Source organism: Neoarius graeffei, chromosome 18 (genome assembly GCF_027579695.1).
Source record: "Neoarius graeffei isolate fNeoGra1 chromosome 18, fNeoGra1.pri, whole genome shotgun sequence".
NCBI lineage: Eukaryota > Metazoa > Chordata > Actinopteri > Siluriformes > Ariidae > Neoarius > Neoarius graeffei.
This window is the reverse complement of record NC_083586.1, coordinates 29,622,784-29,648,810: the sequence shown is the minus strand read 5'-3', so window position 1 is coordinate 29,648,810 and position 26,027 is coordinate 29,622,784. Positions and strand designations below refer to the sequence as shown.

General features: G+C 41.8%; 1 protein-coding gene across 1 annotated transcript in view; it reads right to left on the bottom strand.

Annotated features, from left to right (window-relative positions):
- The window catches only part of ercc5 (excision repair cross-complementation group 5), a 55,220-nt gene that overhangs the window by 16,516 nt on the left and 12,677 nt on the right, over positions 1 to 26,027 (bottom strand). Inside the window, exons 6-10 of the mRNA XM_060898651.1 lie at positions 24,326 to 24,469; positions 24,045 to 24,243; positions 11,383 to 12,303; positions 8,041 to 8,291; positions 7,773 to 7,892 (exon numbers count right to left, since the gene is read on the bottom strand). Of these exons, the coding sequence (XP_060754634.1) occupies positions 7,773 to 7,892; positions 8,041 to 8,291; positions 11,383 to 12,303; positions 24,045 to 24,243; positions 24,326 to 24,469 (1,635 nt within the window). The remainder of the gene's footprint in view (positions 1 to 7,772; positions 7,893 to 8,040; positions 8,292 to 11,382; positions 12,304 to 24,044; positions 24,244 to 24,325; positions 24,470 to 26,027) is intronic.

Genomic DNA, 26,027 nt, shown 5'->3' with positions numbered 1-26,027 from the left:
TAAAATGTGTAAAACAAGATGTTTTAAAAAGCACAGATGTTTAAAATGTGAAAAAGAAAAAAATAATGTGTACAACAACCATTTTTTTAAAAATACGAATGGAACATTAAGTATAGCAACAACAAAAATTGTAAGGGGGGGGGGCGCTGTTGTTTATTTGCTCTCCGAGGGGGGGCTGACTCTCCCACACTTTGAAAACCCCTGCACTAAATGATTCACTGATTCGATTCACTGACTCGATTCACTGAATGATTCACTTCAAACGATTCAAATGAGACTGACTCTATGGTATGATTCAATTCAAATGAGTTAAATTAAACGATTCAATAGGATTGATTCAATTTAATTATTAACCTTCAAATTTTAATGAGACTGATTTCATGTAATTAATTATTAAAGATTGATCACTTATCCAATCTTGAATACACAAAATCATTAATTACACCTACAACTGGAATGTGTCATGTTTCAGGACTATTTCATTCGTATTTTCTACTGTTTTGAAAACCTGTCTTATTTTGCCCCAGATGATAAGTACTGAATGGCAGAGAAGAAAGAAGAAGAATTTCATACTTTAGCTTCAAAAGCAGTTCCTGCTGTTCCCATCAGCAAGAGCCTATTTTCAGTGTGACCTTTTTAGGCTCTCAAAATGAGTGCAATTTCAAAGAAAGGATCAAATTAAAGGATAAAGGTAAGAGTAATGTCAGAAGCATATTATATCTGATGAGAGCAGAAGAAAAGGTTTGGGGTTTCCATCAGCAGCTTGTTTTCAGGGATATCGAGCTAAAGATAGATGCTGAGGTCACTTGTGTTTGTTGTGAGAGAAGCTGGTAAATGTCCTTCCAGCTTGCACATATGGACAGCATTACCAACTGGTGTTGCCGTTAGATGCCTTTCCAAATAACACACTCATACCGAGATCAGGCTTTAATGCCACCAGCAATGAACTGACTAAACTGACGAAGGGTCACCAAAATAGTTCACGATTTCTGCCAAATCGGTATGCATGTATCTGTATACTAGGAGACCAGCATGTAGCCAACACTGGGCTTTGTTTTACTGCCTCAACAGAGTGAATATATTATCTACAACCACAAATCAGAAGTTGTTGGGATGGTATGGAAAATGCAATTAAAAAAAAAAAAAAAAGTGAGAGAGAAAGAAAAAAAAAAAGCAGTGATTTCTAAATTTACTTTGACTTGTGTTTCATTGCAGACAGTATGAACCCAAGATATTTCATGTTTTGTCTGGTCAACTTCATTTCATTTGTTAACATGCATCCATTCCTGTGTTTGAGACCTGCAAACACATTCCAAAAAAAGTTGGGACAGGGCAATTTAGGGTGAGTAATAAGATAAAGCAATTAAATAATGATGTGATTTGAAACCGGTGATGTCAACAGGGGATTGTAATCATGATTTGGTACAAAATCAGTATCCAGGAAAGGCCTAGTCTTTGAGGAGCAAAGATGGGCCGAGGATCTCCAGTTTGTTAACAAATGAGCGACATAATTATTGAAATGTTTGTTTTTAAACACTGTTCCTCAATGAAACGAAGGGATTTAGATATTTCAACCTCTATGCTGTAAAATATCATTAAATGATTCAAGGAAGCGGGCGGCACGGTGGTGTAGTGGTTAGCGCTGTCGCCTCACAGCAAGAAGGTCCGGGTTCGAGCCCTGTGGCCGGCGAGGGCCTTTCTGTGCGGAGTTTGCATGTTCTCCCCGTGTCTGCGTGAGTTTCCTCCGGGTGCTCCGGTTTCCTCCATGGTCCAAAGACATGCAGGCTGGGTTAACTGGTGACTCTAAATTGAGCGTAGGTGTGAATGTGAGTGTGAATGGTTGTCTGTGTCTATGTGTCAGCCCTGTGATGACCTGGCGACTTGTCCAGGGTGTACCCCGCCTTTCGCCCGTAGTCAGCTGGGATAGGCTCCAGCTTGCCTGCGACCCTGTAGAACAGGATAAAGCGGCTAGAGATAATGAGATGAGATGAGATTCAAGGAATCTGGAGGAATTTCGGTGCGTAAAGGGCAAGGGCGCAAGCCTAAGCTGAACACCCGTAATCTCTGATCCCTCAGACAGCACTGCATCAAGGACCATCATTCATCTATAGCTGATATAACCACATGGGCTTGGGATTACTTTGGCAAACTTTTGTCAAACACTACAATACAGAATTACATCCACAAATGCCAGTTAAAACTTTACTGTGCAAAAAGGAAGCCTTATGTTAATGGTGTCCAGATGTGCCATTGACTTCTCTGGGCTCGGAGGCATCTGGGATGGACCATCACACAGTGGAAATGTGTATTGTGGTCAGATAAATTAGTATTCCAGATCTTTTTTGGAAGAACTTGATGCAGTGTGCTTTGGGCCAAAGACCCCAAGGACCATCCAGACTGTTACCAAGAACAAGTCCAAAAGCCAGGGTCTGTCATGGTATGGGGTTGTGTCAGTGCCCTTGGCAAAGGTAACTTACACTTCTGTGATGGCAGCATTAATGTAGAAAAGTCCACTGAGATTTTGGAGTAACATATTCTGCCTTCAAGACAACAACTACTTTTCCAGGGATATTTCAACATTCCAATCTGATCCATGTCACAAGCGACAATTGGAGACCCCAGATTCATCAGACTATCTCTTTCAACGAGCGCGTCTAGCCACCGCTCTTTCCAGAAGACTGCCATCAACCAAAGCCCTTCCACATTTTATTTTGCACCGCCATGTGTCATGATCAGCTGTCAGATCATGCCAATTGTCTGGGAAGCCGCAATGTCTCAGATCGTCCTTTGCGCAATCTTTCCATCGCTTCTTCGGTCTTCCTCTAGATCTTTTACCTTCGGCTAGTTCTCCAAACAAAAGCTGTTTAGGGATCCTGTTACTATCCATCCGGCAGACATGACCAAGCCAACGCAGTCGGTTTGACCTGATGAGTGAAATGTTGATATTTCAGCAAGACAATGCAAACCACATTCTGTACACATTACAAAGGCATGGCTGTGGAAGAAGAGGGTGCCTGTCACCTCTGTCCCCAATAGAGAATGTGTGGAGAATTTTGAAATAAAAAATGACAACGTCGATCCCGTACTGTTGCACACCTTAAGACCTGTTTACAGGAAGAATGGGACAAAATAACACCTGAAACACTTCATCACTTGGTGTCTTCAGTCCCTCAACATCTTTTAAATGCTGTGAGAAGGAATGGCAACATTACACAGCGATAAGTCTCAACTTTGTTTTTAGAAAATGTGTTGCCAGAACCAAAATTGAAATGTGTTTATTTTGGGAAAAAAAAAATCCCAATAAAATTCATGGGGTAAAACATCAAATAATGTGCTGTTGTATTGTTTTGAGTGCAATACAGGTCACAGATTATTTACAAATCACTGTTTTTAGTCTCATCTCATCTCATTATCTCTAGCCACTTTATCCTGTTCTACAGGGTTGCAGGCAAGCTGGAGCCTATCCCAGCTGACTACGGGCGAGAGGCGGGGTACACCCTGGACAAGTCGCCAGGTCATCACAGGGCTGACACAGACACAGACAACCATTCACACTCACATTCACACCTACCGTCAATTTAGAGTCACCAGTTAACCTAACCTGCATGTCTTTGGACTGTGGGGGAAACCGGAGCACCCAGAGGAAACCCACGCGGACACGGGGAGAACATGCAAACTCCGCACAGAAAGGCCCTCGTCGGCCACTGGGCTCGAACCCGGACCTTCTTGCTGTGAGACGACAGCGCTAACCATTACACCACCGTGCCGCCCACTGTTTTTAGTTTTAAATTCAATTTCAACATACTGTCCCAATTTTTTTCTGATTTGAGGTTGTAGAATATTATCTATTCAATTAAAAAAAAAAAGATTAAAGCAAATAAAAAGAGACAAAAATCAAATGGAATGCCCCATGATGTTAAATTTAAGGCATTATCTTACTTACTGGGGATTTTCATTCGTAAAATACAATTTCAGACAAAACATGACTAAGGACCAGTGGACACCTTGGGCTCCTCAAGGAGTCTTTGAATGGTTAACAGTTCTTAGATGTCTAACGGGTTTCCACTTGCAATTTCATTTGATTTTACGTAATTTCTTTGTACATGTAGCACCTTTTCAATTCATGTATTTCAAAGAACAATCACACACTCGCTGGCCACTTTATTAGGAACAACCATCCACCTGCTGTCTGTTTTATGCAGTTCTCTAATCAGCCGATCCCTTGACAGCAGCACAGTGTATCAAATCATGCAGATACAAATCAAAGGCATCAGTTAATGTTCACTTCAAACATCAGAACGGGAAAAATTGTGATCTCAAAGTGTGACTTTCACTGTGTCACTGTGGGTGTTGGTTTGAGCCAGATGGACTGGTTTGAGTATTTCAGAAACTGATGATCTCCTGGGGTTTTCACACACAACAGTCTGTAGAGTTTACACAGAATGGTGCGAAAAACGAAAAACATTGACGTGAGTGAACGAGTGACAGTTCTGCAGGTGGAAACAAACGCCTTGTTGATAAGAGAGCTCAGAGGAAAATGGCAGATTGGTTTGAGCTGCCAGGAAGGATATAGTAACTCATAGCAACTCTTTACAACCGTGGTGAGCAGAAAAGCATCTCAGCATGCAACAGCAGGAGACCACATTGGGTTCCACTCCTGCCAGCCAAGAACAGGGATCTTAGAGTCAAGAACAGATTCCTATTAAAGTGGCCAGTGAGTGTATATGTATGTAACAAAACTGATTACATATACACAAAACACATAAGCAAGTTCTTTAAAAAAAAAAAAAAGCACACTTGTCTACCATTATTAAGTGAAAGACAAAAAAAAAAGACAAGAAAAATCTGCACCCTGGCAGCTGTATTACATTTAAAATGGGTTGCCATACACTGATAAATCCCTTTAAGCTGATATATTTCTATTGCTATTGTAGCTCTTTGTGCAACTTTATGCAATATATATTTATACATATTCTGTATAATGTATATTCTGCATTGTATATTGTGTATATTACAGAGTTATATAGTATTCTATCCACATTCACTGGATATGAAGAATTGCGCGCTCTGATTGGCTACTCTACTACCAAGATATCAGCTCATATACCGTGAGTAGAGAAAAACAAAATGGCGGAGCGAGTTGCTGAACCGACCGAGGACAAAATAAAAACTTGAAAACAACCCCCCCCCCCCCCCCCCCGAAATGAAAGTATTTGATGGTAAAAACGTATCCTTTTTATTTTTCAAGAATTATTATCGCATTTTTCACAAATTGTTAGTCATTTCGCCAGCTTGTTTACATTCTGAGCGGAAATTATTTTGTCAGACGTTTTGTAAGGCGCAACATAGCTGTGCGACCGCTCTTCTACGTGTCCAAAACGACATCTTGGAAGCTATTGATAATAGACAGTGCGTCGTTCTACTTTTGCTTGATTTATCAGCTGCATTTGACACTGTCGACCATTCCATCTTGCTATGCAGACTTCAGCTTAGATTTGGAATAAATGGGAAAGCACTAACGTGGCTCCGTTCGTACCTTACTGACCGCACCCAATCTGTTCAGATAAATGGGATTCATTCTACAGCTCGCCCTCTGTGTCAAGGAGTTCCACAAGGGAGTGTGATTGGGCCGATATTATATCGGTTATTTATGTCTCCGCTGGGTGATCTGAAAAGGAAACATAACGTCGTTTCACCTATATGCCGATGATGTACGACTCTACGCTACATTCAGATGTGATGATGACGTCGATCTGTCCACAGTTACAAGTCGTATAGAGAACTGCTTGATAGATATTACAAGTTGGATGGCCGCAAATAAACTGAATACAGACAAGACGGAACTTCTTGTGTTTCGCTCCAAATTTAGGTCTTCGCCATTGTTTCCTTGCATTACCGTTGGAACGGACATTATCTATCCAACAAGCAAGGCGCGCAACATTGGTGTCACCTTCAAGAGTACATTAACAATGTCTCATCATGTAAGCAATGTTGTAAAGGGAGCTTTTTATCATCTCAGAAACATTGTTAAAATAAGAAAGTATATCAGTGCTAGCATAGCTGAAATTTTAATTCATGCTTTAGTTAGCTCAAAGCTAGATTTTTGTAATTCGCTTTTATTTAGTCTCCCGAAATATCAAATATGTAAATTGCAAAATGTACAAAATGCAGCTGCCTGGGTTGTCGCATGCTTGCGTAAATCAGATCATATTAGTGAAACTCTGAAGGAACTCCATTGGTTACCAGTTCAGGAAAGAATTATTTTCAAAATTAATCAAATGCCTTTCAAAGTTATTAATAACTTAGTCGCCGTATACTTACAAGAACTGTTGAGTCGCTATGAACCCAAGAGGCGTGGCCTCCGGTCTTCATCTGACAAATGGCGACTTCAAACAAAGGACAATAATCTAAAAACATATGGCTACAGGGCATTTTCTATGATTGCCCCGAGACTTTGGAATGATTTGCCACAAGAAATTCGAAACACTGGCTCTGTAGATAATTTTAAATGTAAACTTAAGACTTATCTTTTTAAACAAGCATATATCATTTATAATTTTTTAATCTAGTTTTTACATCGCAATCTTGTTAATTTTATATTTCTATATTTTTAGCTTTTTTGAGACAATGTAATTAGGTTTTTTTCTTCATATTGTAAAGCGCTTAGCACAGAAATGAATAAGCGCTCTATTAAGTGTGATATTATTATTATTATCTCATCTCATTATCTGTAGCCGCTTTATCCTGTTCTACAGGGTCGCAGGCAAGCTGGAGCCTATCCCAGCTGACTACGGGCGAAAGGCGGGGTACACCCTGGACAAGTCACCAGGTCATCACAGGACTGACACATAGACACAGACAACCATTCACACTCACATTCACACCTACGCTCAATTTAGAGTCACCAGTTAACCTAACCTGCATGTCTTTGGACTGTGGGGGAAACCGGAGCACCCGGAGGAAACCCACGTGGACACGGGGAGAACATGCAAACTCCACACAGAGGGGCCCTCGCCGGCCCCGGGGCTCGAACCCAGGACCTTCTTGCTGTGAGGCGACAGCGCTAACCACTACACCACCATGCCGCCCTATTATTATTATTATTATTTGTATAAAGCTTTTATTTACTGAATTTGCAAAAAATAAAATAATGCCCTGTTTCTCAAAATCCAGTGAATGTGGACAGAATAAAACAGTTATTCCACTCAATCTCGTCGAACACGGTTTATAGCTATCAGCTCATGTACGACTCGATTTAGTGGAATAACTGTTAAATATATATTCTGTATATTCTGCAGAGCACCCTATCTTCACATTTTTTTTAAATTCTATTTATTACATTCTATTTTACTTCCTTTCTTTTTACTACTCCACCCCCAACTATCTTCACTACTTATGGAGCACTACACTAAGCATTTTCACTGCATGTCGTGCTATGTATGATTGTGTCTGTGAGAAATACATTTGAATTTATATTGTCAAGAAATGTGTCACTTTTTCTCGAGGTAATATTCTTAACATTACCCCATAACTCATATCCTCCGATGAAGGTACATTATTAGATATGAGGACTGGAACCCAACCCCGTGTTTTAGGATTTTATACAGAACTGTTAACTGTTAATGTTGCTCTTAAACCCTTATAGTGTTAGAAGAGTGTACACAGTTGTATGAAGGTTTTGTCATGCAAAATTGTGTAAAAGTACAATTCTGTTGTGTAACACTGTATAAACTTGACATGGCTTCGTTTGATCCATGATTTACGGCCCTCACCTGACTCTCCTGGCACATCTGTCCTGTAACCGTAGCAGCGCTGCGCTGCTGTTGCTGTTGCTGCTCGCGCAGGCTGCTCTGCTCTGCCTGCAGATTTTTCTCCAACTGTAGCAGCTCCTCCTGCAGGACACACACACACGGCATGTGGAAAAACAACAGAAGAAACTGAAGAGTCATTCAGGACATTACCATCTGACTTGTTGTGCAGTGATTTGTCTCAATGAATCAAGACTGTAATGTGATGGAATAAAAATGATTCGAAATGTACCGTGTCAATATTGTCCCATTCACTGGTTGCAGGAACAGCGGTTGCTTCTCGAGAGCTTTCAGCTTCTTGCTCCTCCGTTGTACTGTTATTTAATGACGGACTTCTTTCGCTTGACTCTTTCTCTTGGCTCTCCTCTTTATCGCTCCCCACCACATCATCTTTATCACTCATTTCTGGTAACTCATCTTCTGATTTGGTTCCTGAATTATCCAATTCAGACACCTCTTCTCCTTCTGAAACCTCAATGAAACCTAACAACAGCAACAACATTACAGTGGGGCAAAAAAGTATTTAGTCAGCCACCAACTGTGCAAGTTCTCCCACTTAAAAAGATGAGAGAGGCCTGTAATTTTCATCATAGGTACACTTAAGGAATCCAGGAAATCACATTGTAGGATTTTTAATGAATTAATTGGTAAATTCCTCGGTAAAATAAGTATTTGGTCACCTACAAACAAGCAAGATTTCTGGCTCTCACAGACCTGTAACTACTTCTTTAAGAGGCTCCTCTGTCCTCCACTCGTTACCTGTATTAATGGCACCTGTTTGAACTCGTTATCAGTATAAAAGACACCTGTCCACAACCTCAAACAGTCACACTCCAAACTCCACTATGGCCAAGACCAAAGAGCTGTCAAAGGACACCAGAAACAAAATTGTAGACCTGCACCAGGCTGGGAAGACTGAATCTGCAATAGGTAAGCAGCTTGGTGTGAAGAAATCAACTGTGGGAGCAATTATTAGAAAATGGAAGACATACAAGACCACTGATAATCTCCCTCGATCTGGGGCTTCACGCAAGATCTCACCCCGTGGGGTCAAAATGATCACAAGAACGGTGAGCAAAAATCCCAGAACCACACGGGGGGACCTAGTGAATGACCTGCAGAGAGCTGGGACCAAAGTAACAAAGGCTACCATCAGTAACACACTACGCCGCCAGGGACTCAAATCCTGCAGTGCTAGACGTGTCCCCCTGCTTAAGCCAGTACATGTCCAGGCCCGTCTGAAGTTTGCTAGAGAGCATTTGGATGATCCAGAAGAGGATTGGGAGAATGTCATATGGTCAGATGAAACCAAAATAGAACTTTTTGGTAAAAAAAACCTCAACTTGTCGTGTTTGGAGGAGAAAGAATGCTGAGTCGCATCCAAAGAACACCATACCTACTGTGAAGCATGGGGGTGGAAACATCATGCTTTGGGGCTGTTTTTCTGCAAAGGGACCAGGACGACTGATCCGTGTAAAGGAAAGAATGAATAGGGCCATGTATCGTGAGATTTTGAGTGAAAACCTCCTTCCATCAGCAAGGGCATTGAAGATGAAACGTGGCTGGGTCTTTCAGCATGACAATGATTCCAAACACACCGCCCGGGCAACGAAGGAGTGGCTTCGTAAGAAGCATTTCAAGGTCCTGGAGTGGCGTAGCCAGTCTCCAGATCTCAAACCCATAGAAAATCTTTGGAGGGAGTTGAAAGTCTGTGTTGCCCAGCGACAGCCCCAAAACATCACTGCTCTAGAGGAGATCTGCATGGAGGAATGGGCCAAAATACCAGCAACAGTGTGTGAAAACCTTGTGAAGACTTACAGAAAACGTTTGACCTCTGTCATTGCCAACAAAGGGTATATAACAAAGTATTGAGATGAACTTTTGTTATTGACCAAATACTTATTTTCCACCATAATTTGCAAATAAATTCCATTTCCAATGCCATGTCTGATGCGTTTACGTTTTCTTGTCTCTCGGGATAGAACAAGCCCCAAAACAAGGTTTTATTCCCACCATTTAACCTTATTGTATGTCACTTCGACTTCTGTGTTTTGTTTCCTGCATTACTGATATTCATAGAGTGTAATCCTATAATTTATTTTGGTGAATAAATCAAAATCAATCTAATCACATCAGTTTTATGGCCTGTATTTGAATACTGGAACATGATTGGCTGTTATATTTCATGATGCAATAATACATGTTCAATACTAATTCCAGTTTTCCAGCGCCAACATATTTAGCTCCCTGTCTTTCGGAAACGGATGTGGCAAAACCTCTGCAGTGAGATTTTTCCCACTTTGACGCGTGACTCAGAAGAAATTTTGCCATTTAAAATGGTTTTTTCTTTTGCACAACTTTGAAGTTTACACAAACTGACATAATGAGCATATGTTTGAACACACAAAAAAACCCTCAATACATTGATACTTATTCAGGATATTATTGCAGCTAAAATATTTGTATCACTGAAGAAAGACTTTCAACTTTGTGCCATCCAGGCTTGTAGTACTCGAGTCCAGGACTTGGACTCGAGTCTGACTCGTGCCCTAGTTTTAAGGACTCGTGACTTGATTTGGACTCGACTGATGACTCTGACTCAGAGTTGTAAATTGGAGACGAGACTCAGATTTATTTCTTTATTTTTTGTAACATGCCATAATAATTTGGCATAAGATATTTATATCTACATTAAATTTTTGTACTAATTTCATGCAACAGCGTCACATCTGCGTGCCTTGGCGCGTGCATCAGATAGACTCTTGGGCATGTACAGGACAGCACGCACCAAGTGGACTCTTGCGCCATAAATGACCCGTACCTGCAAAGGATTAAGGCACAATCAGCGTGCTTATATAAAAACTGTGAAAACACACTTACTTAGCGAAGTATTGAGTTGCTTTGCTGACACATTACCAAGCCTTAATTCCTTGTTTGGTTTCCTGATCCTTGATTTCCTATTTCTCGTCTTTGATTCTGCCAAGTCTACGATAGCCTGTTTGTGCCTCACTCCACCTGTTGCCTGTTTCACTGTTTTATGATTTTGCTTGCCGTTCTGGATTGTTGACCTGTCTTCACTTGTATTAATAAACACACCTTCTGTGCTTACATCCGTCTCCCAACCGTCTATGACAGAATACTTCACACTCCCTGACAAAGAGAATGCACAGTCACCTGTTCATACGTCATGTTCAGGAACAAACTAAATGTTAAATGGTGCTAAAACAGCCACCGTCAAATGGTGCGGTTGGAGTCTTGTACTCGGACTCGACTTGGATCAATAGTGGACTTGACTCGAAATTTTTTTTATGACTTGGACTTGAACACTGAGGACTCGAGACTGGACTCGGACTTGAGGTTTAGTGACTCGACTACAACACTGGTGCCATCAACAATATAGCAATTGGTGTAGACACATAGGGCTCTTTTAAAAGGCTTTTTTGCTTGTCTCTTGGGGGGGTATTAAAGGGTCTACTGTATGTAGAACAACACTTGGGTTTTCTTTTAGAAAATGTCAGAAAATACTGTTCAAAAGCTTGAATCCTTCAAAGAACTTGCAGAAAGTCACACATACCTTCAGAGCTGCTGTCCTCCTCTTCACTCTTGACATTTCTCTCTTCAGTTAAGTTAATGCTCAAACTTCCTTTCTGCAGGAAATTATTTTCAGAATTACAGCTTGGTTCATGATCTTGGGGCAAACGGTCCTCACCAGACTGTAGATCTGAGGGGGTGAAGGCTGTTTCTCGGGCACCTTTTTCATGCTCTTCTTCCTTACCAAGTGTAGCAGCTTTGAACTCCTTGCTCCTCACTCCAACTACCTCTTCCATTTCCTCTCCTTCAGAACTGCTCAAGAAACCCACATGCCCCACCTGCTTAATCCCACTAAATGTCTCCTTTTCTCCTAAGGCTCTCTGAAGGGCCAGTAAAGTCTGTGGAGAAACTCCACCTCCTTCCCGAGCTTCTTCCAAGACTCTCCTTTCCATCACTGTGCTTTCTATTTGATCATCATCATCATCATCTGAGCTGCTGACAATGATACACTTCCGTTGCGGAGTTTGAACCTCTTTGCAGAGGTCTTCAGATACATTATTGTCCTCCACCAGGGCTCTCTGAATGGCCTGCAAAGTGCGAGGTGACACACTACCGGTTCCTTCTTGAGAACTTGCTGCTCTACTTCCATCTTGGATAGTTTTCATAGAGGCCAATTCATCTTCATCTGAGCTACTGTCCATCATAGCTGCCTGAATGGCCTGAAGGGTTCGTGGGGAGGGAGGAGCTCCATCTGAAGGCTGTTCCTGGCTACAAATGATTGGTTTTGGAGTTGTTGATGAAGTAGAGGAAGAAGATGGCTCCTTTTCCTCAGGAATGCCATCTGATATTGGGCGCCAAAGAGGCTCTGGCCTTCCCTTGAGTCCTCCTTTCCTTGACCAAGGGCCACAAGACCAAGGATCTGGGGCTGGATGGCTCTCAGAAGTCTGTGTGCTCTTCTGGGGCCCTGTATGAGTACAGAAAACAATTCACTAAATAACCCTGGTCTTCCTTCTTCCTACCAGATGGAAGGGATCAATGAAAGCTTATATACTACATACCAGAAGAGCCAGAACAGTTTGGGGATTTTTGAACCTATTACAGGGTTCTAATTAAGGTGGTCTTATCTGTATTGCTTTTTAGAAAATTGCCCAGTCTTATGGCCCTTTTCCACTACCCTTTTTCAGCTCACTTCAGCTCGCTTCAGCTCACTTCAGCCCGACACGGCTCGCGTTTCGACTACCTCAGAGCAGCACGACTCAGCTCGCTTCAGCCCTGCTTAGCACCCAAAACTCGCACGGTTTTGGAGTAGGGCTGAAGCGAGCCAAACCAAGCTGAGTGAGGCTGGGGGCGTGAGCAGACACTCCCCTGTGCACTGATTTCACGCTCACACACGCCCCGCGAGCATGCTGGGATCTGTAAACACCGCAAACCCGGAAGAAGAAGAATTACGAGAATTTCTGAAGCCTTATGCGCCTCGCCTCATCTATACGCTCTTACCAGTATCTGTTGGCGTTGTCGGTGACAACAAGCCACAGCACCAAGACCAGCAACACTAACGACTCCATGTCCTCCATGTTTATTGTTTACTATCCGGGTCGTGAGACTACCACTTAAAAGGTCACTGATGTCACTGTTTGTGCCGCTTAACGACATCACGTGACGTCCACCCACTTTCGCTAACTCCACCCAATGTGTCCACCCACTTCCAGCCAGCACGGTTCAGCGCGGTTGTAGTCGAAATGCAACTCCAACAGCCCCGCTCAGCTCGACTCAGCACGGCACGGCTCAGCCCAACTCAGCCGCGTTGGTAGTGGAAAAGCGGCATTAGTTGTCAACATTCATGCAAGAATAACTAAGTGACTAGTGATTGGCTGCAAAACAAAACACAAAAATGAAACAACTTCTGTATACGAGGGAAAACCTCCTGAGCTAGGTGAATAGGGAACATCCACTCAAGAAAGGCATCTGGACAGCAAAGGTCCCCTTCTTAAGTACCCATTTATAAAGGTACCACTGTTGACTTGTTTGCAGAGGCTGTTCAGAGGATAACCCTCTATCTTCTAAAAGCCTACTTCCTGTCAATGTAACACCACTGCAGTGAACTAGCTAATGTTTAGAATCATTATCATAGATATGGTCTAGAGCAGGGGTTCTCAACCTTTTCTACTTTAAGGCCCGCTTATTTATACTTGTAATGAGTCGGGGCCCATTAAAAAAGATCCTCAATTATTTTGGCTCATCTATTCTATTAGAATCTAATAATCTATTGTAAAGTGTATTAATGGGATGCAACACCACCCCCGGTTACAGATGGGAGCCCAGGAATTTAATAAATGCAATAAACACAAACTAGTTTTAACTGTAGGTATTGTATTTAAAACTGTACGGACGTGCCAGAAGCCAACCCATGCATGCAGGGCATTCTCAGTCAAAAGAGATTAATGATCCAAAAGTGGAGTCTGGTCCATTCACACAAGAACTTATTGCCATGTTTGTGTACGGCAAACAAGCAAGTTATTAAAACCAGGAACACTCAAAAGAAGTGGATACAGAAACCACTCAACGGGATTAGATCCTTACACGCTAACAAAGAAGGATTTTTCCTGTGAAAGAAATTTACTAGCTAAATTTGACATTAGTAGAATAAATTTTGATCCTATTGTAGCTGTAACTAAATACAAAGACAATAGTTAAGCATACTATTAATTAACTTAATGTGAGGATAACTAAACAGATAACAGATTTTAAAGTTTGATTTGAAAGATTGTGTATATTTTTAGTCTTTTGTATTTGTAATTATTTGTATCTATACATGCACGACCCCACCAGCTCTGCTGATCAACTTATGTTTAAATAAAAAGTTATTCATTCATTCGTTATGAGATGGAAAATTATCCACCTGTGGATTTCCCAGACATCTCAAACTATCTGGTGCTGCAGACATCATTCTACACGGACACACATATGAAAACCTGGAAGAGCATGGAGGAGTACAACTTTTTATATGTGGCTGGGTTAAAGATCTGAGGATCAGGACACTATGAGATGAATCCTGTATTGTTTATGCCCAGGTAAGGAGGAGTTTCTGGGCTTTTTGTCCTCATCTTTGCAATGGTTGCTAGGACGCTACAAGTTTTAGTATTGGGTGTAAACAAACCACAACTGCTCGATTCTCAATCCTCCCTGCTCTTCTCTTCCAGCAGGCATCACAGATCCATATAATTTACCCACAAATGTATTTATTTATTCTGTCCACTGCACACACGCATTCTGTGTGTGTGTGTGTGTGTGTGTGTGTGTGTGTGTGATGCACGGATTAAATGTAGAAGAGGAACGTGACAAAAATAAAGGCTTGTTCTTCTTAATTTACCCACAAATGTATTTATTCCACTTGAAGTGTTTGGCAAACCAGCTACCAGATTTGGGATACTACGACATCCTGAACTATTTAGTATTTGGCTTCAAACTTGACAAAAATTTGCGGCCCACTAGATGGCACTTCTGCGGCCCAGTGGTTGAGAAGCATTAGTCTGACACTAATATAACTGCACTTCTGCTCTGGTCCAGGCATGAATTTTCCATTTTTGATTTACAATCAGTTGGAGAAACAGTCTTCAAACAACTTGAAGTCAAAACTGTACCATCCCAAAATGGTGCTGATGCTGCATCACACGGCAGTGTAACACTTGGAGGAAAGCACCATCTACCCTCTTCTGCATCCATTAGCCCACAAAAAAAAAAAAACAACAACATTGCCTAGCATCACAGAGAAACAGGTTTTCATGCCTCTCTCCTAGAGAGCATGGCCAATTTGGCTCCTGGCCATAGATGAGGAAGCCATGACCTACAGGTTACAGAAACAACTTTGGAACCAAAAGGTCGCTGGTTTGATTCCCTGGACCAGCAGGAATGGCTGAAGTGTCCTTGAGCAAGGCACCTAACCCCCAACTGCTCCCCAGGCTGCCCACTGCTGTTGGTATGTCAAGGTTTTGTTGTACTTCGCTCTGGATAAGATTTATATTATACCCTAATCCAGTGTTTCTCAACCACTGGGCTGCGGCCCATTAGTGGGCCACGAAGCATCTTCTAGAGGGCCATGATTCCCCCCCACCCCCAAGTTGAAGCTAATTTTTACTTGTAGTAGGGTACAATTGCTGGGTTGCATCCGACATCACGTCTGCCTCATTAAGCTACAGTCACACTACAGCTCATAATGCTTTGTGATGGGTTATCGATGAAAATGAGGCATTTTGGTGGCGATGCATGGCGATATACTGTACACGTGAGCTAAAAGTTGTGGTCACACAGTAGGTGAACACTTGACTGTCATGCCTTCATGCACTTAAGTCTGGTGCAGCTCGAGCAGCCGTGCTCGCGCTTGGGACCCAGTCATTATGGGAAACACCTGATACTGATTTGAGGGCAGTCAGCACATGCAGATATGGACACTGCTTTCACAGAGGCTTTGCGAAGTATTATCATCATCATATTTGTTTCTAGCCATGTTTATAACTGTTTAAATACTCTGCCTTATGATTCGGCTTTGCTTTCATTTTTGTAAATATCACGGCTGCTAATAAATAAATGAATGAATGAATGAATGAACCAACCCTTTATTATCACTGTACCAGTGAAATTGACCATCAACCTGTCCTTACAGAGGGGAACAGGACAGGAAGACAGGGATAAAAGAAAAAGAAACACAGTAGTAACATGAGGAGAGATGAGAAAAAAAAAAAGAACACCCCCCCACTATGCTCCTGTCAGGAGTACAGTGTGGGAACATTTAAAAAACTTCCGCACATAAGCACACAATAACGCAAGTACACTTTAAAACACGGGACTTGAGGGGAGGAGGCAGAGGTAACCCAGCGCAAGCAAGCAGCCGTCCGCTCCTGCAGCCATGAGGGCGCTGGTCACGCACCCGCTTGTCACACTGGGGATGAAAACGGCGATCGCGGAAAGTTGGACAAGGAACACGAGAGCGTCTCCCAGCAGTGACCTTCAGGGGGAAATGTTGTCTCAGCAACGGCCTTAACCAAGGCCGGTGCTGTCTCAGGGAGCCGAATGTCGATAAGATAGAAATTGTTTGGTCTTTCCAGACGCAGTCTTTACACGTCCACACTGCTCGTCCATATCTGTCCATTCTGTTCAAATTGTTTTGTTTTTTTTTAAGATATTTTTGGGGGCTTTTTTCACCTTTATTGAATAGGACAGTGTAGAGACAGGAAATGAGCGGGAGAGAGAGATGGGGAGGGATCGGGAAATGACCTCAGGTCGGAATCGAACCCGGGTCCCCAGATTCATAGTATGGCGCTTTAGCCACGGCGCCCCCCATTCTGTTCAAATTGATCTCCGAAATACTTATTCCTTGCAAAGCCGAAAGCTTCTCCAAGATAACAACCATATTGTGGTTCAAGTTCTGAATAGCCACAGTCTTAGTGCCGACAGCTTTGCCCACCGCTTCAATCATATCGGGCAGCTTTGTGGGGCTTTGAACAGCTGTCACCGTTGTCTGATTTCCTCGATATGCCAGGGCAATGCCTAATCCAATCAGCAAAAGTCCTGTAATCATGGTTCCGAATAGGTAGATATCTTCAATGTCCTCCACAGAAAGAATCGCCAGGCACACGACCCGCCACCGCTCCCACGCATCCATCGTGTAACCAGCCGCGAACGTTCTGGCAGGACAGGCGGGTTCCCCCGAACCCAGGCTTCTCGTCAAGAAAACTGTGTTAATTTCGTTAGGAGACCAGTTTATCAATTCCATGCTTTTTTTTAGTTCAGAAAGTAATGCGGGGAGAGTCTCTTCAAAAAGTACAGCAGACGAGACGAGACAAAGAAGCACAAGCAGGGAAAAAAAATGAGGGAGAGCAGAGAAAATGTGACCGCCTTCCGTGGAAGCACGGAGAGGAAAAACACGCTTCCTGCACTTAAATCCATCTACCGCCGTCTATCTTGTAGTGTCCTGATCCCCCAGATCTTTAACCCAGCCACATATTGTACCACAGATCTTTAACCCAGCCACATAAGTTGTATGCCTCCAGGTTTTCATCTGCGTGTCCGTGTAGAACGATGTCTGCAGCAGCAGGTAGTTTAAGATGTCGGAGAACTCAATGGATGGATAATTTTCCAACTCGTAGGAAAAACCCTTCTTTGTTAGCGTATAAGGATCTAATCCCATTGAGTGGTTTCTGTATCCACTTCTTTTGAGTGTTCTTGGTTTTAATAACTTGCTTGTTTGCCGTACACAAACATGGCAATAAGTTCTTGTGTGAATGGACCAGACTCCACTTTTGGATCATTAATCCCTTCTGACTGAGAATGCCCTGCATGCAGGGTTTGGCTTCTGGCACATCCATACAGTTTTAAATACAATACTTACAATTAAAAACAGTTTGTTTTTATTGCATTTATTTAATTCCTGGACTCCCATCTGTAACAGGGAGTGGTGTTGCATCCAATGAATACACTTTACAATAGATTATTAAATTCTAATAGAATAGATGAGCCAAAATAATTGAGGATCTTTTTTTAATGGGCCCCGACTTGTTAACCCCGCCGACAGTAGTCGGAGGGGTTATTATTTTCACCTGCGTCAGTCTGTGTGTGTGTGTATCTGTCTGTCTGTCTGCCTGTCTGTGTGTCTGCAAGATATCTCAAGAACCAATGGATCGATTTGGACCAAATTTTGTACATGTGTTGCCAATCACCCAGGAAGGAAACCATTAAATTTTGGAGGTCAAAGGTCAAAGGTCAAGGTCATGGCAGAACTTCGAAATTTTCGCCCAATGTATTTTAATAGGGAAAAGGCGGGGTTTGCACTCGTTAGAGTGTCCCTGTCTAGTTACAAATATGAATAGGTGGGCCTTAAAGTAGAAAAGGTTAAGAACCCCTGCCCTAATCGATCCTTTTATAACTGATGCAATGCCTACACAACCACCTTAAAGCTTCTCATTAGCTCACCGGCCGTAAGATGATGAGTTATTGCCATCACGTGGCGTCCGTCCATCCACAAGTCACAAAAACTGCTACTCCTCCCTGAGTTTCCAATGGATTTTTATTCTGATTGTTTTGTTTGGAAAATCTAATCAGTCTGCACAAAAGTTACTCTCTGGTTTTGTGATCTCTCATTAACGAGTTGCTAGTTCGGCCGGTTAACAAACTTTGAGGAAAATCTCTACTCCTCCCTCAGGTTTCAATGGATTTTGATTCTGATTGTTTTGTTTGGAAGAGCTAATTGTTCTCATGAAGAACAACTTGGCTAATTATAAACGAATCTAGTTTCTCATGGCATGGCTGTGTGAGCTACTGTGTCGCTGACGCTCTGGTTAATCTTTAGAAGAAAGCAGTCCGAATAATGACTTTTTCAGAATTCAGAGCTGATTCACCTCCACCGTTTTTTGATTTAAGACTGCTTAAATTTCCAGATTGAATTTTTTGAGTAATGCTTTATGTCTGACTTTTGTGTAGATACTTCCGCGCCTGTTTTCAAATCTTTCTTCACATCCGTAAGCAGAATACATCAATATAACACTAGACTTACCAGTAAGAAGTTGTATTAAATTCTGAAAATTAGAACAAAACTCTTACGAGTGTTTGGAAAATTTAACGACTATTTTCTTGGTGCTAAAATCTGGAATTCAGTTCAAGAGGACCTTAAATTTAACTCCCGTTCTAGCTATATTGATAGCTAGACACTTGAGTTAATGCTTTAACTTCAGTTCATGTTTAAAGGTTTTCATTTTTATAATTTTCCTTGCTTTCCTTTTCCCTTATGCTTTTTGTGTGCGTTAGTTTGATGTTTTGCTGGTGGGTGACTTTTTCTTGCATGTGAGTTTTATTGATGTACTGTATTCTCCTACAATTTGCAATTTATAACTACTATTGCTCAGCCCAAGCCTTTTGGCTCAATTAGTCGCAACTACTTCCCAGTGGCTTGTGCTCCTTTTCTATAGAAATCCTCTGTAATTGTACAACTTTCTTTTTTTTCCTTGAAAGAGTGCTAATAAAATTCCCTTGTGTCATGCCTGTAATGTAATGTAATGCAATGCAATCTGGATTCGATCTCCTAGCAATACAGCAAAGGCTTTTCTGTTATGCCACTCGGGAACCAAAACTGTTTTTTTTTAAGCTTGTTGAGACAAAACAATTTACCAGTATAAAAAAAAAAATAGACAACTTTCCATTATTGAAATCAAAATTCAATTGCTTCCTTGTTTTTATGCTTCTGTTTTACAACCCTGATTCCAAAAAAGTTGGGACAAAGTACAAATTGTAAATAAAAACGGAATGCAATAATTTACAAATCTCAAAAACTGATATTGTATTCACAATAGAACATAGACAACATATCAAATGTCGAAAGTGAGACATTTTGAAATTTCATGCCAAATATTGGCTCATTTGAAATTTCATGACAGCAACACATTTCAAAAAAGTTGGGACAGGGGCAATAAGAGGCTGGAAAAGTTAAAGGTACAAAAAAGGAACAGCTGGAGGACCAAATTGCAACTCATTAGGTCAATTGGCAATAGGTCATTAACATGACTGGGTATAAAAAGAGCATCTTGGAGTGGCAGCGGCTCTCAGAAGTAAAGATGGGAAGAGGATCACCAATCCCCCTAATTCTGCGCCAACAAATAGTGGAGCAATATCAGAAAGGAGTTCGACAGTGTAAAATTGCAAAGAGTTTGAACATATCATCATCTACAGTGCATGATATCATCAAAAGATTCAGAGAATCTGGAAGAATCTCTGTGCGTAAGGGTCAAAGCCGGAAAACCATACTGGGTGCCCGTGATCTTCGGGCCCTTAGACGACACTGCATCACATACAGGCATGCTTCTGTATTGGAAATCACAAAATGGGCTCAGGAATATTTCCAGAGAACATTATCTGTGAACACAATTCACCGTGCTATCTGCCGTTGCCAGCTAAAACTCTATAGTTCAAAGAAGAAGCTGTATCTAAACATGATCCAGAAGCGCAGACGTCTTCTCTGGGCCAAGGCTCATTTAAAATGGACTGTGGCAAAGTGGAAAACTGTTCTGTGGTCAGACGAATCAAAATTTGAAGTTCTTTATGGAAATCAGGGACGCCGTGTCATTCGGACTAAAGAGGAGAAGGACGACCCAAGTTGTTATCAGCGCTCAGTTCAGAAGCCTGCATCTCTGATGGTATGGGGTTGCATTAGTGCGTGTGGCATGGGCAGCTTACACATCTGGAAAGACACCATCAATGCTGAAAGGTATATCCAGGTTCTAGAGCAACATATTCTCCCATCCAGACGACGTCTCTTTCAGGGAAGACCTTGCATTTTCCAACATGACAATGCCAAACCACATACTGCATCAATTACAGCATCATGGCTGTGTAGAAGAAGGGTCTGGGTACTGAACTGGCCAGCCTGCAGTCCAGATCTTTCACCCATAGAAAACATTTGGCGCATCATAAAACGGAAGATACGACAAAAAAGACCTAAGACAGTTGAGCAACTAGAATCCTACATTAGACAAGAATGGGTTAACATTCCTATCCCTAAACTTGAGCAACTTGTCTCCTCAGTCCCCAGACGTTTACAGACTGTTGTAAAGAGAAAAGGGGATGTCTCACAGTGGTAAACATGGCCTTGTCCCAACTTTGAGATGTGTTGTTGTCATGAAATTTAAAATCACCTAATTTTTCTCTTTAAATGATACATTTTCTCAGTTTAAACATTTGATATGTCATCTATGTTCTGTTCTGAATAAAATATGGAATTTGGAAACTTCCACATCATTGCATTCCGTTTTTATTTACAATCTGTACTTTGTCCCAACTTTTTTGGAATCGGGGTTGTACGTGCGTGTGTCTCCCATCCATCCATCCATCCATCCATCCATCCATCCAATATTTTTGTTACATCAAGAACGAATGTTTGTAGGATTTATATAGAATGATCATTGTCACCAGCAGATGAACTGATTAGATTTTGGATTTGATCCAAAGCTTAAAAGTAAAAAATAGTTTTTTCTTCAACAGCTTCTTTCCAGTTTAAAGTCTGTTAAAGTATCTAAGCTAAGGATATTCGAGGCAAACAATTTAGTAACAAGAAAAACTAGACATACAGTGCTCAGCGTAAATTAGTACACCCCCTTTGAAAAGTAACATTTTAAACAATATCTCAATGAACGCAAACAATTTCCAAAATGTTGACAAGACAAAGTTTAATATAATATCTGTTTAACTTATAACGAGAAAGTAAGATTAATAATATAACTTAGATTACACATTTTTTCAGTTTTACTCAAATTAGGGTGGTGCAAAAATGAGTACACCCCACTGAAAGTCTCTGGAGCAAAGCTAAATTTTAGACTACAAATGTCTAATTTAACAAGAATACAATCACAGATGAGTCTAATTAGTCATTACACAGGTGTCCAGCAGACAGTTAACTATAAAAGGGTGTTACTTAAGGAAAACCCCTCCCCATTTCATGCTGTCAGCAACAGCACCACATGGAAGAGAAAAGACACAAGACCTAAGAAAGAAAATAATTTCTTTACACCACAAAGGTGAAGGCTACAAGAAGATCAGCAAAGCTTTACTTATCAGTCAGAATATTGTAGCAAAAGTGGTGCAAAAATTTAAGAAAGATGGAACTGCAACCATCTCACAGAGACGTCCAGGGAAGTTAACACCTCGACAGGAGCGTCTTCTGATGAGAAGCGTTGAAGAAAATCGGCATGCAAGTTCACTGCAGTTATCTAAAGAAGTAGAAAGCCAAACTGGGGTGACTATTTCCCGTCACACAATACGGCGTACACTGCAGAGGAATGGCATGCATGGATGCCGTCCACAAAAGAAGCCTCTCCTAAAGCCCAGGCACAAAAAAGCCCGCCTAGAGTTTGCCAGGGCCCATGCTGACAAAGATGAAGACTACTGGGACTCTATACTCTGGAGTGATGAGACCGAGATAAATGTTTTTGGAACTGATGGCTTCAAAACTGTATGGCGTCGCAAAGGTGAGGAATACAAAGAAAAATGCATGGTGCCTACAGTGAAACATGGTGGTGGCAGTGTCCTTATGTGCGGCTGCATGAGTGCTGCTGGTGTCGGGCAGCTGCATTTCATTGATGGCATCATGAATTCACCGACATATTGCTCTATACTGAAAGAGAAGATGCTACCATCACTCTGTGCCCTTGGTCGCCGTGCACTTTTCCAACATGACTAAACACACATCTAAGGCCACTGTTGGATTTCTGAAGAAGAACAGGGTGAAAGTGATTCAGTGGCCAAGTCTGTCTCCTGATCTGAACCCAATCGAACACCTATGGGGAATTCTGAAGAGACAAGTTGAGCATCACTCTCCATCCAGCATCCAGTCACTAAAAGAGGTCATTGTTGAAGAATGGAAAAAGATTGATGTTGCAAAATGTCGCCAACTTGTTCATTCCATGCCTAGAAGACTTGGTGCTGTCATTAAAAATCATGGAGGCCATACAAAGTACTAGATGGAGTAGTTTTTGTTGTGGGGTGTACTCATTTTTGCACCACCCTAATTTGAGTAAAACTGAAAAATGTGTAATCCAAGTTATATTATTAACCTTACTTTCACGTTATAAGTTAACAGATGTTATATTAAACTTTGTCTTGCCAACATTTTGGAAATTGTGTGTGTTCATTGAGATATTGTTTAAAATGTTACTTTTCAAAGGGGGTGTACTCATTTACGCTGAGCGTCATTTGGTCATAACTTGTGCGTAAACCGAAATGCAACATAAAATAGCGTATCTCTTTTTTTTTCTGAAATGTTATCTGCAGGGGCGGCACGGTGGTGTAGTGGTTAGCGCTGTCGCCTCACAGCAAGAAGGTCCGGGTTCGAGCCCTGTGGCCGGCGAGGGCCTTTCTGTGTGGAGCTTGCATGTTCTCCCCGTGTCCGCGTGGGTTTCCTCCGGGTGCTCCGGTTTCCCCCACAGTCCAAAGACATGCAGGTTAGGTTAACTGGTGACTCGAAATTGACCGTAGATGTGAATGTGAGTGTGAATGGTTGTCTGTGTCTATGTGTCAGCCCTGTGATGACCTGGCGACTTGTCCAGGGTGTACCCCGCCTTTCGCCCGTAGTCAGCTGGGATAGGCTCCAGCTTGCCTGCGACCCTGTAGAACAGGATAAAGCGGCTACAGATAATGAGATGAGAGATGAGATGTTATCTGCAGTATTTCCAACTGAAACTGAATATTTCGGTGAAAAATATATGGCTGGATTTCAATATGTCATATTGGTGGGCGAGGCATTCGCATTAACGCCATTGGTGTTGAGTTTGGCTTGTTGAACATGTCATAATGTGTGCTCGGACAGGGAACAAAATATTAGCCAATAATTACAAGGCAATCAGATCCTGAGTGTTAATTGAAATCCAGCCATATATTTTCCACCCAAATATTCAGTTTCAGTTGGAAATACTGCAGATAACATTTCAGAAAAAAAAAAAAAAGAGATACGCTATTTTATGTTGCATTTCGGTTTACGCATAAGTTATGACTAACCCAGCTGACCCCCAGGTGTGAGCTCTGCTTCCTCAACCAGCCCCTGATTCAACTTGCCAGATAATGAACAGGTTTAGTCGGTGTATCGAGCGGCAAAATCACCAAACTGCACTGGACTCCAGGACCCTCCAAGGTACCAACTTCTCTAAATTAAAGCAAAAGCAACTCTCTGACCTTTGATGAGTATATAATGTGAAGAATCCTCAGACAGAAGACGGCGTGACTCAACGTTGTGCTCTTCACCCTGCCCGTACTCCTCCACAGCTCCACATCTGCGCTGGTTCATTTCTTTCTCCACACCCTCTAGTCGTAGGTTCAGGTTGTTCCTCTGCAGCAGTCCTGCCAACTGATACTGAGAGAAGTCCCCTGACCTCTGCAAGGACACCCAAGTAGAAGTCACAACTGAGGACTGAGATAGTACTGCATGTTAATAATGAATGGGATGCCTGGAGTACCTCAGGAGGTTTGTGATAAAGTGTGCGTCTTCTCTTGCTGAACTCCTTCATGTCTTTGAGAATCTCGTGTTTGATCTCTGGTGACAGGAGGTCAAACTCCTCCGAGTTTATGTCTACAGAATTGGGATTTTCAGAAATCTCATCCTGAAAAAGACAAATGGAGTTTTAACAATCAAGACCAAACCCCATCTACAACCCCAATTCCAAAAAAGTTGGGACGCTGTGTAAACTGGAAATAAAAACAGAATGCGATAATTTGCAATTCATGGGAACCCTATATTTCATTAAAAACAGTACAAAAACAACACATCAAAGAAATGTGATTGTTTTTTGAAAAATATATGCTCATTTTGAATTTGATGTCAGCAACGTTTCAAAAAAGTTGGGACGGGGCACGTTTACCACTGTGTTGCATCACCTCTATTTTTACCAACACTCTGTAAATGTTTGGGAACTGAGGAGACCAATTGCTGTAGTTTTGAAAGAGAAATGTTGTCCCGTTCTTGCCTGATATACACTTTCAGTTACTCAACAGTTCGGAGTCTCCTTTGTCATATTTTGGGCTTCATAATGCGCCAAATGTTAATGAGAGACAGGTCTGGACTGCAGGCAGGCCAGTTTAGCACCCAGACTCTTTTACTATGGAGCCATGCACTTTTAATATGTGCAGAAAGCAGTTTGGCATTGTCTTGCTGAAAGAAGGAAGGCCTTCCCTGAAAAAGATTTTGTCTGGATGGCAGCATATTGCTCTGAAACGTGTATATATCATTCAGCATTAATGATGCCTTCCCAGATGTGCAAGCTCCCCATGTCATGTGCACTAATGCACCCTCATACCATCACAGTTGCTGGCTGTTGAACTGTGCACTGATGACAAGCCGGATGGTCCCTCTCCTCTTCAGCCTGGAGGACGTGGTGTCCATGATTTCTAAAAAGAATTTCTACTTTTGATTCGTCAGACCTCGGGACCGTTTTCCACTTCACCTCAGTCCATTGTAAAAGAGCTCGGGTCCAGAGAAGGTGACGGTGTTTCTGGATATTGTTTATATCTGGTTTTAACTTGCATTTGCGGATGCAGAAATGAACTGTTTTCACAGACGATGGTTTTCTGAAGTGTTCCTGAGCCCATACAGTGATTTCCACTACAGACACGTGTCTGCTTTTAATGCAGCGTCGCCTGAGGGCCTGAAGATCACAGACGGCCAATGTCAGTTTTCAGCCTTGTCTCTTGCATACAGAGATTTCTCCAGATTCTTTAAATCTTTTAATGATTATTATGTACCATAGATGATGTGATCCCCAAACTCTTTGCAATTTTACATTGAGGAACGTTCTTCTTAAATTGTTGCACTGTTTGCCCACGCAGTCTTTCACAGAGCGGTGAACCCCTCCCCATCTTTACTTCTGAGAGACTCCGCCTCTCTGGGATGCTCTTTTTACACCCAATCATGTTACTGACCTGTTGCCAATTAACCAAATTTAGGGGTTTTTTTTGCATTACACAAGTTTTTCAGTCTTTTGTTGCCCCCATACCAACTTTTCTGAACTGTGTTGCTGACATCAAATTCAAAATGAGCATATATTTTTCACAAAACAATAAAATTTCTCAGTTTCAACATTCGATATGTTGTCTTTGTACTATTTTCAATGAAATATCGGGTTTCCATGATTTGCAAATCTTCATATTCTGTATTTATTTAGG